This window comes from Stigmatopora nigra, chromosome 19 (genome assembly GCF_051989575.1).
Source record: "Stigmatopora nigra isolate UIUO_SnigA chromosome 19, RoL_Snig_1.1, whole genome shotgun sequence".
NCBI lineage: Eukaryota > Metazoa > Chordata > Actinopteri > Syngnathiformes > Syngnathidae > Stigmatopora > Stigmatopora nigra.
In genome coordinates, this window is record NC_135526.1 from 3,385,093 (window position 1) to 3,401,330 (window position 16,238).

Here is a 16,238-nt window from a genome sequence, read left to right on the forward strand (position 1 = left end):
TTCTCAGCCATCAATTCTTTGATCTGGTTTCTGTGAGTATTTAGGCTCAAAGACGTAATGGTGTGCCTGCTGACTTGACTGCTGTGGTTGCTTCAAGTGCTTAGAATTGATTCCCAACCCATGTTCAAGGGGTGCCTTGAGATGATCAAATTCAAAGTCTTTAGCCGCCATTGACAAGGCTACACGTCCATTGGACTGGATTCGATGTTTAGTGCTCTCGATGGCTGGGAATGAATTCAAAAATTCGGGTTAATATGCCGTAACAATCAATGCTGTTTCTCAGACGATGCTGATTTGTATTGTATGCGACCATTAACATACCTGTCAACCTCGGCCAATTGCTCTCCTTATGAATGATTGCAATTCCCCATATTTAGCCATAATAAACCGTATAAATGCAGCAGGGCATATATTTGCTAACATAGGGCCCCTTTAAATATCTAAAATAAACATAGCGCCCAATCAATTGGTTTGCCTTGTGTATCCACTAAATTCAAGATTCTGTAGATGTGGCTAAAAATCCTGTACAAAAGTCATTACACCCTAACCCATACACAATTTGAAATGGTTAAAAAAAATCATAAAATACGGGAAAAATGTAAAAATGGACACTTATGCATTACCGTTATTGGTTCCTTGGAATCTACAAGGTGTCCAATTGCCTTTGTTTACGGTTTGCGCATCACTGAGCACGGTGGGGTTTTGCACATGTAAAACACGTGCTTTGGCTTAACGGACGTCGGGAAACACAGGCCCACAGAAGTGAAGCTTGATGTGAGGGCCGCCGCTACTGATGCTGTCAAGTGTCATCACAATCACCCGGCGCTCGTGTGCACTTTGCTGCCGACTCAAGGGGACGTGGTGGTGGTGGCGAGGGGGGGTGGACGGTGATTCAGATATTCTTGTCGCTGTGTGCAACCCCTGTAACTCCACACGAGCGCGGACGAGCGACCCCGTCCTCCTCGTCATTCGCATTGCACGGGAGCCCGTATTTATAATGGATGCGCGGCGATAATTTGAAGTGAGTTACGTAAAGGCTCCTGCCAACCTCTAGGCAGCCGTGGGTGAGGCGGTGGGAAGGCGAGGGAGGCATAGAAAATATGAGAATGGAGGAGGAAAAGAATGGGAGGAGGCCGCATGCCAAACAAATGCGTGAAGAAAGCAAACACAATGTTCGCTCGCCGACATTTCCGCCGCTGCATACGGAACGCTGTAAAGTGAAAAAGCCGACCTGCAATGTGAGAAGACGATGGCATTTCATTAAACAAATGCATTTTTTTTAACAAGGCATCGATTACTAGATGTCTTAACAAAAGTTCACTGATGCTAAGTAAAGAATAGTTCATTCATAAATCTATTTTTCTGAACTGCTAATCCTAGCAAGGGTCTCGGGGGTGCTGGAGACTATCCCGGCAAACAGTGGGCACTAGGATACTCTGAATCAGCGGTCAGCCAATCGCAGGGCACAAGGAAACATACATTTATGCTCATAGCTAGGGACAATTTAGAGTATTCAACCATCCTACCATGCATATTTTTTTTTAATGTGGGAGGTAATCAGAGTACCTGGAAAAAACCCACACAAGTCCAGAGAGAACATGTAAACTCCACACAGTGAGGACATACCTGGGATCAAACCCTCGACCCCAAACCTGAGAAACTGATGTGATAACCACTCCCCTTAAAGAATAGTGAAAAAACGCAGTGGAAAACATACATTTACATGCACTGAACTAATGTTCAGTGCAAAAACTTTTTTGGTCATACTTGAATACATTTAAAAGAAACTTCAAGAAATCAGTCAAGTTAAGAGGAAGCGAATTGCTGACTGGTTCATCCTTGGTTGCATTTTCCAGATGGACGGAGATAAATGTGCTCCGGTCCCAAATGCAAGGCATGTCAGGCCAACAACATAACCTTATGTTTGCGGGAGACATAAGCTGTGGTTTGATGGCACTCTACTCCTTACACACCATTAGTGTTTCCGGTACAAGTAGAATGGGAGGGTGAGGTGAGCTTTTGAGATTCTTTGTTTCCAGTGATCGGTGCGGTACGGTGTTGTTACTTTCCTGACAGCTGCATTTTTTTGTTTGTAAAATTGCATCAGTTGTTTTCACGATAGCTCACATCTGTTTTATTGTAGACCTCTTTTGTAGCGAACACTTTATTAGGTAAGCAATTGAATTCAAGCCATTCATTTAACAACACAGCAAAAGCCCCTGAAGCCAGGCAGGTTAGACACATTTTCAAAAGTTAAACGCAATTTGTTTATATCAACAATCAGCTCAATGGGCATCCGACAATAAGATCCACATATCAACACTTTCAATGATAAATCTACTACCTTTGCAACTAAAGTTATCTCAGTTCTTTTTAATGTTGCATTGATATGATTGTTTAACTCCCAATACCAATTCAGACACCTTGCTCTCTATAGTATACTGTACCGATACCTTGTTTTTCTTGAAAAAATATATTCTTTAAATTTGTTTTAAAAGTAAAGCACTGCATACTCGATTGTTAACAAATTGCTATCATGATTAGGTCTGACAAAGCTTAATTCGTCTGCAATTAAAGTGTCGTTTGTTGCTGCCAACCTCCTACTTTCAATTGATTGGCCATCAACTGATGATAAACTGGGAGGAAGAATAAGGGCGGGAGGGTGCCTCTTGGCCAAAGGAAGAACTAAATTTATCTATTTGGGTTGTATTGGCAGTGTAAGATGTTCAATTGATTTGTAAATGCATTAAAATTCATAGCTGAAGGATGATTGGACATCTCACAACTAGTTTTTGTTTTGTTATGTTTTTTCAATAATGTCTATGACTATTTTAAAGTAGATTTTGAAAGGTTTACATTGTACTGCATCAGCATACTCTTACTTAATGTTATCAATACTTCATATCAGTGCAAAAAGAGACCAAAACTATTACTACACATAAGTCAACATCCACCCAAAAATAATCCAACTCCAGTGTTGTGATTGCGTCCGTAATCTTATGAATATTTTTTCAAACTAAGCTCCATAATTGAAGTAGCAAATTGGTAGGGGAAAAAAATACTTTGAAACCTAAGAGCTCTTCAGATATCTTTTACGCAAAAGCAAGGCGATTGATTGCAAACTGAATATTTCATCAGTTGCCATTCACGCCAACTGCTGCTCGCTCATCCAACCTCTTATCAGGAATGGAAAATGGCATCTTTCATTCAAATGAAAGATTTGGCCGCTGAGCTGCGTGGGAAAAATACCAGCGCTGCCGTTTTTGGAGGTAGTCGGAGCAAAGCTGTGCATCGGTGTCACTGGTGATCACATTTGGGAGGAAGTGAAATCAACAGCAAGTAAACAAACAGATTTGAGGGAGGCAAAGTCACTTTTGCCCTCCCCAGGGGCCTTCACGCCCTCTGCTGTCTTTCCTCACACATCACCAGCTTTGACGACCATGACAATGATGTGCTTGGCTCTTTTCATCCTTCTACTTTGAATTTCAATGAGTTTATCGCTAGTTAATCACTCAGGAGGGTGACAATGAACAAAGTAAATTAGAACTCTTTAAATGATTTTATCAGGCGGTAGATGAGTGGTTAGTGTGGCGGAGTCATGGTTCTGAGTTCGAGGGTTTCATTCCTGATTGGTCCTCATGGTGTGGAGTTTGCATGTTCTCCCTGGGCTTCCATGGGTTTTGTGTGGGTACTCCTACATTGCAAAAAATATGTAGGGTACACTGGTTGGAGAGGTAGAGGTACTGCATCAAACTAAAAATGATATATGGTATTTTGTTTCGGACTAAAGTAGGCCAACTATGGACTTTGCTGCTCTAAATCAAATAGTTTACTTTTGACTCAGTTTACTTTTACTTTAGGACAACTTCACGGCAAAGAACATAACATATCTCTTCAAGGTATAAATCAAAAATAATGAAATTCATAAGCGCCCCACTACACCATTTGCTATGATTTGCAAACAATTCCCCATTCGTCTATTTGTTTGTTTGGCATTTGAGAGGGGCATCTTTCCTTCACATGCCAGAAACTGACATTTCTGGTCCAGTGCAACTGGTCACAAAGGGGCCTCCAGGCACCCCCCCACTCCCTTTCGTCATTAATCCAGATTGTTATCTCCGGCGTTATAACGCAGAGCCACGACAGCCTTCCGACTCGATCAGCTGCTTAGTTCTCAAAGTTCAAAGGGCGCCTGGCCCGCTGGCGTCAGCGTTATCGGGAATGCTACGCAGAAAGAAATGCAAAAAGAAGGCATGGCCATACATTGTCCATTCTGTGGGTCTCAGTATTGAGGAAATGCCAAGAATGATGACAGCAGCAGGCGGCTTAAAGCTCCCAAAAGCAGCCGTGCCGAGACTCACCGAGCGTCTCTGCTCTTTAAGCTCACCGCCTGCTCGTCGTTGGAAATGTTTTCCACGATTGAAGCCTTGTAAGAAAAAAAGTCCTTGCGCCAGTTGGACTATTCAATGCAACGTTTTGCAGAGAAGTCAATGACAAAAGTGAGCAGAAAACTGATCTGAAAGACCATCCACTCTTAAGAGTAGGAAGCTTTATGTCCAATATGGATTCAATTCAGGATTTGTTATTTAAAGGGGATTCGTTTTTTTTTTTGGAAATGTACACCTTGAGATCAGTTTATCTTTGGAGAATTATATCTTCGCAGTTTTCCCTTTAGAGTTGATCTGGTTTGCTCCAGTAGGCTGGTTGAACACTATATTGCCCTTATGTGAACTCTATTGTCTCCTTGCGTCCTGTGATTGGCTGGCCACCGATTCAGAAGGTCTCGATTGGAAGTATTTTGCGAAGTTTAAATGCCAAGCTTTTTTTTTTTTGCTTACATTGTCAAATGCCAACAAAGCTTGCCCTCAACTTTTAATTAGAATTTCAAGGCAATTAACCTAACAGAATGCCTGAAATGCAATACATAGTCGACCATGTTAAGGTCTAACAGTCATTCCGGGTGCATTCCAGGACTCGGTCTTCAGAAAAATGCATAGTAATTCACATAAATGAGCCTCAATCTGCACAGATGTTTTGCCCACACCATCTAATGTAGGCGAATTTGTCTAAAATTGATGATAATTTCACATATTTCATGAAAAAACAAAATGAAAATGAGTGTAACATCACTTTTTTTTCCTTTTAAACACGGCACCTGTTCAAATTTGGCAATGTTTTGCACAATTCAAGAGGGTTGTACTTATGCATCTTAAATGCTCATCAGATAGAGCACATATGGAATAAACATGGCCCTGACCTGACATCTTGTTGGCCCTGGTAGCCAACGACAATCATTAATTTAAGTGCGGAAAGCAGTTTAAAAATTAGCAATTGGAGCGACACGCCGCCACGCATTCGGAAAGATTCCATCTGGCTGGAGGGGGCCACGCATTTGGCAAAAAAAATGCCGGCGTTCGGATAAACAAAACACACGCACATACAGCCCACACCCCTTGGCTCACCAATAATTTGCTTCACTTGCTTTAGCGCCCAGGCAAAGAGCCCAAGTGGAGCCCCGAGAGAGAAGTAAGAGCCAGCATAACTGACTCCCGGCAGCCTCGTCTGTCATTCTCTGTAAAATGGCGTCCTTAAAAACATTTACACTTGACTGTTTATTTGTTCAAAATAACGAGTGGAGGCAAAAAAAACGTGACAAATTGATGACAAATGGCATCAATGTCTAGGCAGCACAACCTGTATCTAATAGTTTCAAATCTAAAAGTGTAAAACAGCAAGTGTATACACATTCAATCTTACTTAATTAAGACAATACATAAAGTATCTTTTCTCACTGTGTCACATTGCAAGTCTCAACCAAATATGCAAAACATGGTTAAGCAATTTAGGGATGCATTATATCACATCAGCAATCTTTGCAAAAGTAATCTAGATTTGTTGTGGAAAAAAAGTGATAAAAACAAGGGTGATTTACACTTGAACAAGTTACTACATAAATCATAATATCATGGAAGTTTGGACTATTTCAAAACATATATTGCAGAGAAAACTCCTAAAATAAATGTTATTTTTAGTAGTATTGCACAAATACCATTATTTGGCTCCTGAGTAGGTTATACCAGGTTTTTTTTTTTTTTTTTTTTTACATTGAGTTGTTTAAATATTAAATTGCTCAAGGGTAAAATAAACTTTCTATACTGGCTTGCTCAGACAAGATCAGATTAAAGATTTAAATTCACAGCAGGATGATGAAACGATTGGATGTTTATCATCATCGGCAACAAATGCCACTTTCTTGAAGGCAGCATCTTTAATTGGTTTTCGAAATCTTGCTAAATGTTGAGTGACATTTGCAGATTATTTCTTGTTTATTTTGCCATACTAGTAAGAATGCAACACCAGTTCTTAGTTAAAATTTTGAACTTCAAATGACGCCATTTTAATATGAACACAATATTTTGCTTCATTTTGACCTTCAAGAATTATTTGGACAAACCCAGAGTGATTTAATTCACCCTTTCCTGAATTTTAACCAAATATTTGAGACAGAGTGACCAAACCAAGTTGCAAAACATTTAAGTTTTCATCTTTAACTAAATGGCTTTCCATTTGCACTTTGCACAGAGCAAAATAGAAACATATTAGACATACTAGAAGACACTAGACTAAGAAAGTCTAATAAAATGCAACCTCCTAGGAATGTGAATGAATTGCGAAAATGTGTAAAATATAGAATAAAATACTCAAAAGGTAAACAACTTGAGTCTAATAAGAAGGAAAATAAGTAATAGAAACATGCAATCAAAGTCAAATATGTATTGAAGAGTCAAATGTTCCCCAGCTTACTCAAGAAAACTTTAATGAACGACACTGAGTCAGTCGCCTTTAACGTGACGCAGTTATTGTATCAGCAGCTGACCGACCCGCTGAGCTGCAAAGATCCGCTTTAATCTCCAACTCCGACTTTGATTACATCTCCGCGCCATCCACTCGGCAATCCCCGCCCGTCCGCCCGCCGCAGTCCAGCGTAGAGATGTCGTACGGCGCTTACTAGAGCAACCTTGAAACTTTCTAAGAGTCTTTAATGACGGCCTCGAATAAGGCTGATTTTGCAAATCTCAGTGGTGTTCCTTGTTACTCGCTGCAAATGTGCTAAGCATATCAACTCTGCATTCCATAATCAAAGGTGGCTTAACATGACATTTTGTTCTTTTATTCACTGATATTTTGCAACATCCATGAAAACAGATGGGAAATGTTGTTGCTCAAAGTAGAATGTTAGCCACAAATAATGTTTCCTCTATTTTTTTCATATGTCTGGCTGTACAAACAACCTTCCTTCTCACACTGAGACCCTTGTGAGCAATATTAGAAGTGCTATGGCCACACACTTGTAACACACCTGCCATCAGCAGATGCATTTCTACTAACAGTAAAATATCTAGTCATGATAAAATGGAATGAAGAATATCCATCTTCATAAATGTCATTAAAATTTGCACAAATTTGACTTAAATGTCACTTCATTTTTTTTTTACATCTGTCCTTCTCTCATTTTTTTTTTTACATCTGTCCTTCTCACTTCTTATTTTCATTCAAACGACTTTTCTGCTGAATGTGTCGCTTAAGGCTTCCATAGAGTTCATATTTTCCATTAGAAAACTTGCACAAAACTTTAACTTTTTTGCATGTTTTGCAGAATAGATTTGAAAAACAAAAGATGTCCCCTAGTTTCAACTCCAAATGATTAATTAAAGAACCCAAAAACAAAATGATAAGAAGAGCAGGGAAACCAAAACTAGAAAGGTGAACCAAAAGCTAGGGAAGCAAATATATCCGTGTAAAGCTTGGCTGCACATTGACGTGACACTGACAGGGATGCAACAAGATCCCCCACAAAAAAAAAAACAAGAAATTGGACTTGAATACACACACATGGGTTAACAAGAAATGGAGAGCAGGTGCATGACATACAAGGCAGCAGACAGGCACATCAGGAGGGAAAAAGCCCGAAATTAAATTACACAAACCTAACATTCCAGTGGAATTTGATTTTTTTACTGATTCATAATTTTCACACCACATTTAACACTGTGTGCTGCTAAATATGAGAAATATATTATCGTCGTTTTAACTGAGCTCTGCTTTACATACAGCACTCCATGTTGTTGTTGTTGTTGGCTGGGATAGGCTCCAGCACCCCCAAAGCTCTTGTCACCGTAAGCTTTAAAAAAAAGAAGCATTTAAAGGGTAGTTAAGGTAGGTGTGCCAAGCTATTTTGTATTGAGCCACATTGTATTTATGCTTTCATTTGTTGGGCCACTATATCTGCCACAATTAATTGTCTATTCTGCATTATTTTATACTAACTGCCTCCATGGAGTGTCATTCTAATCATCTAGTATAGAATTCTAATTCCTCCCTCTCTTGGCGCAGCTCAAAGTAAAGATCCTGTCATTAGTAGCCTAATCATGGCTGTAATTTATTAGGCGGCTGGAGTAGGCCCACCCGTTTCGCCGTCAGACCTCAAGGGAGAAATCAAAGGGAAAGATGTCACCTTCCAATTCGAAATGAAGGCCTGCTTCTTCTGCATGACGTTTAGCAATTTTTTGAAAAAGAATCCAAGTGAACCTCACTCGCTCCACTGCCAAAATCCTCGTTACAACTTGAGACGGCACCAAGCGGCAGACATGCCAGCTGAGGATATGCAGGAATTGGAGTGACAGCTTTAATGCAAAATAAATCCATCCAGGTGTTACATAAATGTTACTATATATGCTAAATATTTGAGAGGGATGAAACATAGATGCCACCATGCGCATACACAAGCAGTCACACGGTGGCTATTTGTCAAAACATTGAATTCACATAATCCATTAAGGGCGTCCCATGTACGCGGATGTGCTACGTTTTTGTTGGCACAAAACGTACGTTGCATAAAAAGCCTGTGATTGGCCACCTCGGGCATGCATCCAATTTAACTTCATCCAACTAAAAGTCATTATTTGCTTACTAACCATGATTTATCTTTGCTCGTTTATCTTTGACAGTGACGTAGTAGCAGTTGTGACAGGCATAACAATTCAGTGCTCTTTTGCTGAAAGGCAGAAATTACAATTATCTGCTATTCACACAAAAGGATGTTAGCTTTGTGTTCAACCAAATGCCCCCCTATGTCACACTAAATTAATTGATTATTAATGTATAAATTAATATACAAATGATTGACTACACACTAACAATACTTTCTTTATTAAATTGAATATAGTCAATCAACTTAAGTCAACTCTACTGGCATTAGGGGCAAATAATATAGTATTTGTATGTATGTATGTGTATATATGTATGTGTATGTATGTGTGTATGTGTATGTATGTATGTGTATGTATGTATGTATATGTATGTGTATATGCGTGTATATATATGTGTATGTGTATATATGTGTGTATGTGTATGTATGTATGTATATGTATGTGTATATGTGTGTATATATATATATACACATACATACATATATACACATACATATACATGCATACACACATACACATACATATACATGCATACACACATATACACATACATATACATGCATACACATACATATATACACATACATATACGTACATACACATACATATACACACACATATACATACATACACATACACAAATATATACACATACACAATCTCTACAAATACATCTCAAAATTATTCAATACACAATCTCTACAAATACATCTCAAAATTATTCATAGTATCATTCATCCTCTGCAAAATATTGACTGATGAACTTCATGTAACAGTAATCTCGTTTCTGATTTAATCCTGCATACTCAAATATTTGTACTTTTGCCAGTGTGAGCTGCATCATTTGCATATGCATTTGCTGTATAGCATCTCTGCCATTACGTTGTTTGCCAGAACGATTGCGCTTGTCAATTTGTTTTTTGCGCCACGTGACCTTGCAATCATGTTGACTTTTGAGTTGAATATGTAAATGTCACAGTGGCAATGGCGGAAACCGCTTGTTTGCCTAAAAGATCGACTCCACTGTATTTTGTCACCCAGTCCACCCAGGTGGGCTTGGGCAAACACAGGTGCGTTTTAAAGCTCCATGTCCACATATGAACAGAATGTGTATCTACGGGAAAACACATTTGTTGGCTCCATAGCGAATTGTGACAGAGAATGTTGATGCGACTGGCGGATAGAAGGGAACCGGGTTGAAAGTGAGGTTTCTAGCCAGAGCTGGGGATTTCAAATTGAGTTTTTAATTAGGGTGTGAAGCCCAGATAAAGCTTTTAATTTAGTTTCTAGGCTGCTGTACGGTTTCAAGTCGGGATTTGGCTTAGGAAGTGTAGAGATTCAAGTAGACCTGGGCCATAAATGGATTTCAGGAAGAAATTGGAGTTTCTTATTACAGATGATTAAAAACACATTTCATCTCAGGTTTTTTTGTTCTCCTTGTTTTGCCAAAAAGAAAATCTAGCAACCCCTTATTTCATATATTGTTCTATGAGAAAAAAAAAGTTTCTTTGTAATATTACGACATTGTTTTTGGGAATAGATATCCCAAACAGATGTTTTTACAATTTATTTATACCTTATAACTTGGCCTAAATGACATAGCCAGAACCTTGTTTATATTGTTTTTTTATGATTTAATAAAACATTATGAAGTAATAATGGTTAAAATGTCCATAAAATCAGATGAAAGTAGTTTAGAGTCCCAGAAATAAACTTTGCTTATGACTCACAATACCAAATTTTGAATAATTTAACAAATATTTAACTCATTGCCTCCCGTTGAGAATAATACACCTCAATTAAATTCATTAAAAATGGAAAAGTCAAATTAATGAACTCATTACTCGTCCCTTGAAGGAAATAAAGGACAGATGTCTCGGAAAAAAGATTTGAGAAAGTCGGTTCTCAGGCTCCATTTTTAAAAATAAAAACAAGCTGCGTCATAAAGAAAAACTAAAAAGAAAATCTTTTCAATCCAAAACACATGAACTCTGTCACCTCTGTGGTTTATTGGACTGCTATTTGCGCTGTTCTTAAAAAAAAAAAAACTCCCAGCAGCTTTTTAATTGGCTCCAGAGTTTTTGTGGTCAGCACTACACTAGTGCAATCTAATCTAATAGGACACTGATGCGCTCTATGCATTCGATACGCTCCGTTGCCACGGTAGAAGATTGAAGTGCATGCTCACTGGATGTTTGCAGGCACGGATTGACACAAAGTATTAACAAAAAAATACAGTGGATCCTGAGAGACAAAATACAAACATGCCAACATCGGTTTGATCTTCTATTCGACCCCATTTCGCCTTATATAATTTTTTTTTTTTTAAATCATTGAAATAAAATTTGTTCAAGGGGATTGACTTTCAGCTTCAAACAAAACAAAAACAAAATAAATAAATACAAAAGAAAAAAAAAAAATAAATGCCTCTCCCGAGTGGTTGCACAAGCTGGAAATTAATTTTTAAAAGCTATAATTACAGGAAGAAGTTGGGGTTGTAATTCAGTATTGTGGGTGAAATATTTAATGAAGTCTAGAAAATATAATTAACAGCATTTACTACTCTAAAATGGATCTTTCTTTCTAATGGTTAAAAGAGCAAGGCAATATTATTTAAATACACTGAGTTAAATACAACATCATATCATAAACAATGGAAAAACTTAGAGTAGAGAAGTATAAAATTGACAGTAGTAGCGAGTAGTAGAAGAAATCCTTGTCAAGGTTTGTTGATGTGATTTGTGTTTCAAATCATGCAAAAAGGATACGCTTGCGGGTATTGTTATATTTCTTGTCTAAGAATGTTACTGAGGTGTTATTGAAGTGCCGGTGTGTGAATACACATTTTAATTTGGCTAGAAATGGCATCCATCCATTGTTAAATACTACTAGCATTGTGCAAATGGCTTGCTGGAAGAAAGGAATTTGTATTTCAATAAACAGCCCGTTTAAAGTTTTTCCACCTATTACTGTCTCAACTTCTTTTCTTCTTAACGGCCCATAACCGCACCTTGCCTTGGCATTTTCCTTCAACTTCCGAAAAGTCGGAGCGCCGCATTGGAAAACCCATGCGCGACAAAAGTCCAAGAGAATTGCACCGGTAGGGAAATCTCATTAGTTTTTCCCCGAGTATTGCAAATGTCAAGCTTTACTCCGTTGCGCTCCTCTAATCCACTTTTCTCCGCCGTCTTGAGATTCATCTTTTTTCAAGTCAGCATTTCCTGGATCAACACTTTTTCTCATTAAAAGCTAAACTTGTTGCCAGCAATTAACAACGACACAAATGCCGACAGAAGAGTCAGTGGTTTTTTATTTTTTTGTTTTGTCCAGCAAAATGATGGGGAGTAACTTTTCTGTCAATTTCCCTAAATGTGTCTTTTCTGTTGATTTTTTTCTTTCTGTCAAACGAGTTGTTGTTTTCCCACCGCAGGCAATGTTGGTATTCGCTACAAACATCTCGCTCCGGCTTAAAAAGTTGAAACCTTAACACCCAAGCAACTGCATTTGCCTCAGGTCAAAAATACTATCACTTATTAACTCTTGGTATACAGTATTCTCTAACTCCTTACTTTGTGGGTGAGTTTAAATTTGTCAGGTGCTTTTGGAGTTTTCAACCAACTTGTAATAAGTCGTCTTTCATGGAAGGGTTTGAAATGATTGTTTCAAGACGAGATAAATGTTTGCAAGAATAGATTTGGTTTCTAAAAGTGGTTCGGATTTCATTCAAGGATGGAATTTAAGCCTTGCTGAAGATTTTATTCAAGGGTATGGTTGCTTATGTTATTTTTCCTCTAAGTAGATTTCCGTCGTCGTCTTTCCATCTTTCCATCTTTCCTCCTTCTCTCTTACGTCGCACAGTTTCTAGACTGTAAACACATTTAAATGCAAACAAGGCTAAAAAAAAAAAGGGAAAAAACCCCATCACAATCTCTATCCGCTCGTCCAAAGCGATAAAGAGAACATTGGTATCCCTTGTGACAGTCCGTTACTGGGTTTCTGTCTGTCTATCTGTCTGTCTGTCTGTCCGTCTGTCTGCCCGTCCACGCCAGAGTCCATTCAGGCGTGAAAAGCCGGATTGGGAGAAAGGCTTGCTGCTCATTTCCTGCATGTTTCCAAACCAAAGCTGACACTTTAAATGTTAGACTTCATAGAGAAAAACTGAGAATTTAAATGCAATCAAATAAGAGGCAAAGGAGTAACCCATTTTGTCTAAAGGGAGGTTTTGGTGTCGTTAAAAAGAGAATGTTTGAGTCATTTTCAAATCTCAACCATACTTTTTAGTGACGAATATTACCTCATAACTGGCAATATTATTTATATTATGATTTGATTCCATCCCAAATTATGGCATTCATTTTGGAAAAGAAAAATAAGACAAAAAATAGACAAAAGTACATTCATATCTGTTCACTTGAGTAAACATATTTATGTTTTAACAACATATGGACATCATTATACCATTTTTTTATTGGAGACCAGCTTCATCCCAAATCTGCTTTAAATGCACGATTCTAAATTTGGAAAAACATCTGAAAGGATGTTTAGCAGGAATTTGAAAAAAAAAAAAAAAACAGGTCCAAACATTAACAAGCCCCCTGCCTGTAGTTGGCTGAATTAGGCTCCAGTACCCCCTGCGACCTTTGTGAGAATAACCAACACTGGAAAAGTCTATATTAATGAATTTAAGTGCAGTACAACGATCATTCATTCATGCCATAGGAATATGGTTAGGTTAATTTTAGTTTTATTCATTTTAGTTCATTTTAGGTTCATTTGTTTTCAATGTTTCCATTTCATTCAACCCTTTTCCTTTGTTAAGATAAAGACCGAACTTTTCATCCCTTTTTAAATTAAATAGACGTTTCACCATCATCAATGGCACGTTGACCATTTCAATCCAATGTTGGTGTCCCTTTTCGATGGCTTCCCAAGGCCTCACCTGTTCTCCCACCTTAGGCCTTGTAGATGATTTCAAATCTGATATATGAAAGCTATCTCTGCCTATCGATTGGCCCAACCACCGGCAGGCTAGTAAAGAATCCATCAAAGTCGTGCTCCTCTCTTGCCTGACAAATATAGAGCTCTTTGCTTTGAAATATTTGGAAGCAAATAACTTACAAGTTGTTAACTTGGAAATTGCAAATGCTCACTCAGCCTTGTATTTATTTCTCCTCTTTTGTATTGACTGAGAAGTGGCTTTTTTGCATGGCTCAGCTGATTTTATTAATGTTGCTGCGTCATGATTTACTAATTTATTTCACATTTTACCGTTCAGGGGGAACTGCAAAACATATTGCACTTTTACTCTTTGCCCGGTGACAAACGGACAACCAATAAGATTGGATGAGACGTCTATCACGGCTCCTGGCCGCAAAATATGAATTGGATTGGATATTTAGGATTGTTATTACAGTGAAGGATTTAGTCATGAGATTTACAAAAGTGACATTGACAAAAAAAAATCAGATTATGAATTAAAGAGAAAAAACTCATGTTAAATAGAAGTGATATTGCATAAATGTGCTTCATAATAGCCCCCTTTTTTTTTAAACATATTGCTTAACTTTTTTTGCCACTGATTCTAATGGCAACTACTTTCGGTCCATGAACAGTGAAATAGTAATTCCATATTTTTAAGATACTAAAAAAACCTTTTGGAAAAGTATACCTGATTATAAGGTAATGAACCTTTTCCTATTTTAAATTATCTCTCATCTCCTTTAAAAAATAATATAATATAATGTGAATATTTTGAAGTTGTTGTCGTACAGTAAAATGGTTTGATGGCAGATTTTGCTCAGGATTTTGTTTGTTTGTATTTTTGTTGTTCTCTCCTCATATAGCAATTCACTCTCCCCAGCATATATTAAATGTGTGACTAAGGTTAAAAAAATGTCCCTATGACCGCCCACCCTTGCGTCCTGCCATACTCACACAGCAAATGTGCCATTCCCCGATAAAAGTGTCGCTGCGTCACCTTTTCTGATTTTCCCTTGCCAATGCGCTGGTTCCAACTGGCCGCATTCCCGATGCACGTTGAGAGCAGCGGCAGCGGCGGCGTTGCGTAAAATGGGAATGGCTGAAAGCACGATAATGCAGAGTAAGCAGCACCTCGGTTCAAAAATACATTGCTGCTCACCGATGTGCCAAAATCAACAGCAGGTAGGAAGCGCGAGGTCAATCATGAATAACACTTTTAAAAAGGAGCGGCCTGGCGTGCCAGTGCTTAGCACGTCTGCCTCACAGTTCTGCGGTCAAGGGTTCGATCCCAGATCGGTTCTCACTGTGTGGAGTTTGCATGTTGCGTGGGTTTTCTTCGGGTACTCCAGTTTCCTCCCACATCCCAAAAGAATGCATGGTAGGCTGATTGTATGCTCTAAATTGGCCCTAGGTATGAGTTTGTATATGTGCCCTGTCATTGGCTGGCCACCAATGTCCCCTGCTTGGTCCCTGAAGTCAGCTGGGATAGGCTCCAGCACCCCCTGCGGCCCCTTGCGAGGATTAAGAGTGGTTAAGAAAATGAAATGATTGTAGAAAGGAAGTGTAAAGTGTAAGTGAGATTTTTTTTTTGATCTTTTGATTGCAGGCAACGTGTTTGTGGTGAGTCTGGCCTTCGCCGACCTGGTGGTGGCGTTCTACCCCTATCCTCTGGTCCTCTATGCTCTTTTCCATGATGGATGGGCGCTGGGTAACACTCAATGCATGGTAAGCGTGTCTACACTGGAGAAAAAGCACTTTAAGTCATTGGCTACTACTGACGGCGATAGAGGTTCAATCCTTTGGAACTAGGATGGTCTTTCATTCAATTCAATTGGATTGGATGTATACAAGTGAAAAACTCACTTAAAAGTTTCAATGTAGTGTTTAGACCATGTACTTGAAGTTGGAAAGAGTTAAGTTATGTTATCTGGATTTCCTGACATTCGATTGAGTTTTAAATTTTCGACATGGACAAAGTTTTGAAAGGAATTTGAGCATAGTCCCATTTTACGTGGGTATAAAACAAGGTCAAAAAGATTTTTTTTTTCTCGTAGGATGATTTTTTTTCTTTATCAAAATATACAACTCTTCATTCTATATGAAAAGGCTGAAGAAAATTGGACTTGATTTGATTTGAAACCTATCATGAAGGAATCTGGCAACCCTAATAAGGTTTTTCTGGTAAAATGAAGGATTAGTTTGAAAATATTTGAACTCTTTCAGTGCAATTGACAGTAATAGACATCCATTTAATCATTCATTTTAAAT

At 38.4% G+C, this 16,238-nt stretch overlaps 1 protein-coding gene across 4 annotated transcripts in view; it reads left to right on the forward strand.

The window, feature by feature from the left end:
• Positions 1–16,238, forward strand: part of mtnr1bb (melatonin receptor 1Bb) — a 35,344-nt gene that overhangs the window by 7,900 nt on the left and 11,206 nt on the right. For all 4 annotated transcript variants that reach the window (XR_013329833.1, XR_013329832.1, XR_013329834.1 and 1 more), the window contains exon 2: positions 15,577–15,695. Coding sequence is in view for 1 of the 4 variants with exons in the window: in XM_077741038.1 (XP_077597164.1) it covers positions 15,577–15,695 (119 nt within the window). In the remaining 3 variants the exon portion in view is untranslated. The remainder of the gene's footprint in view (positions 1–15,576; positions 15,696–16,238) is intronic.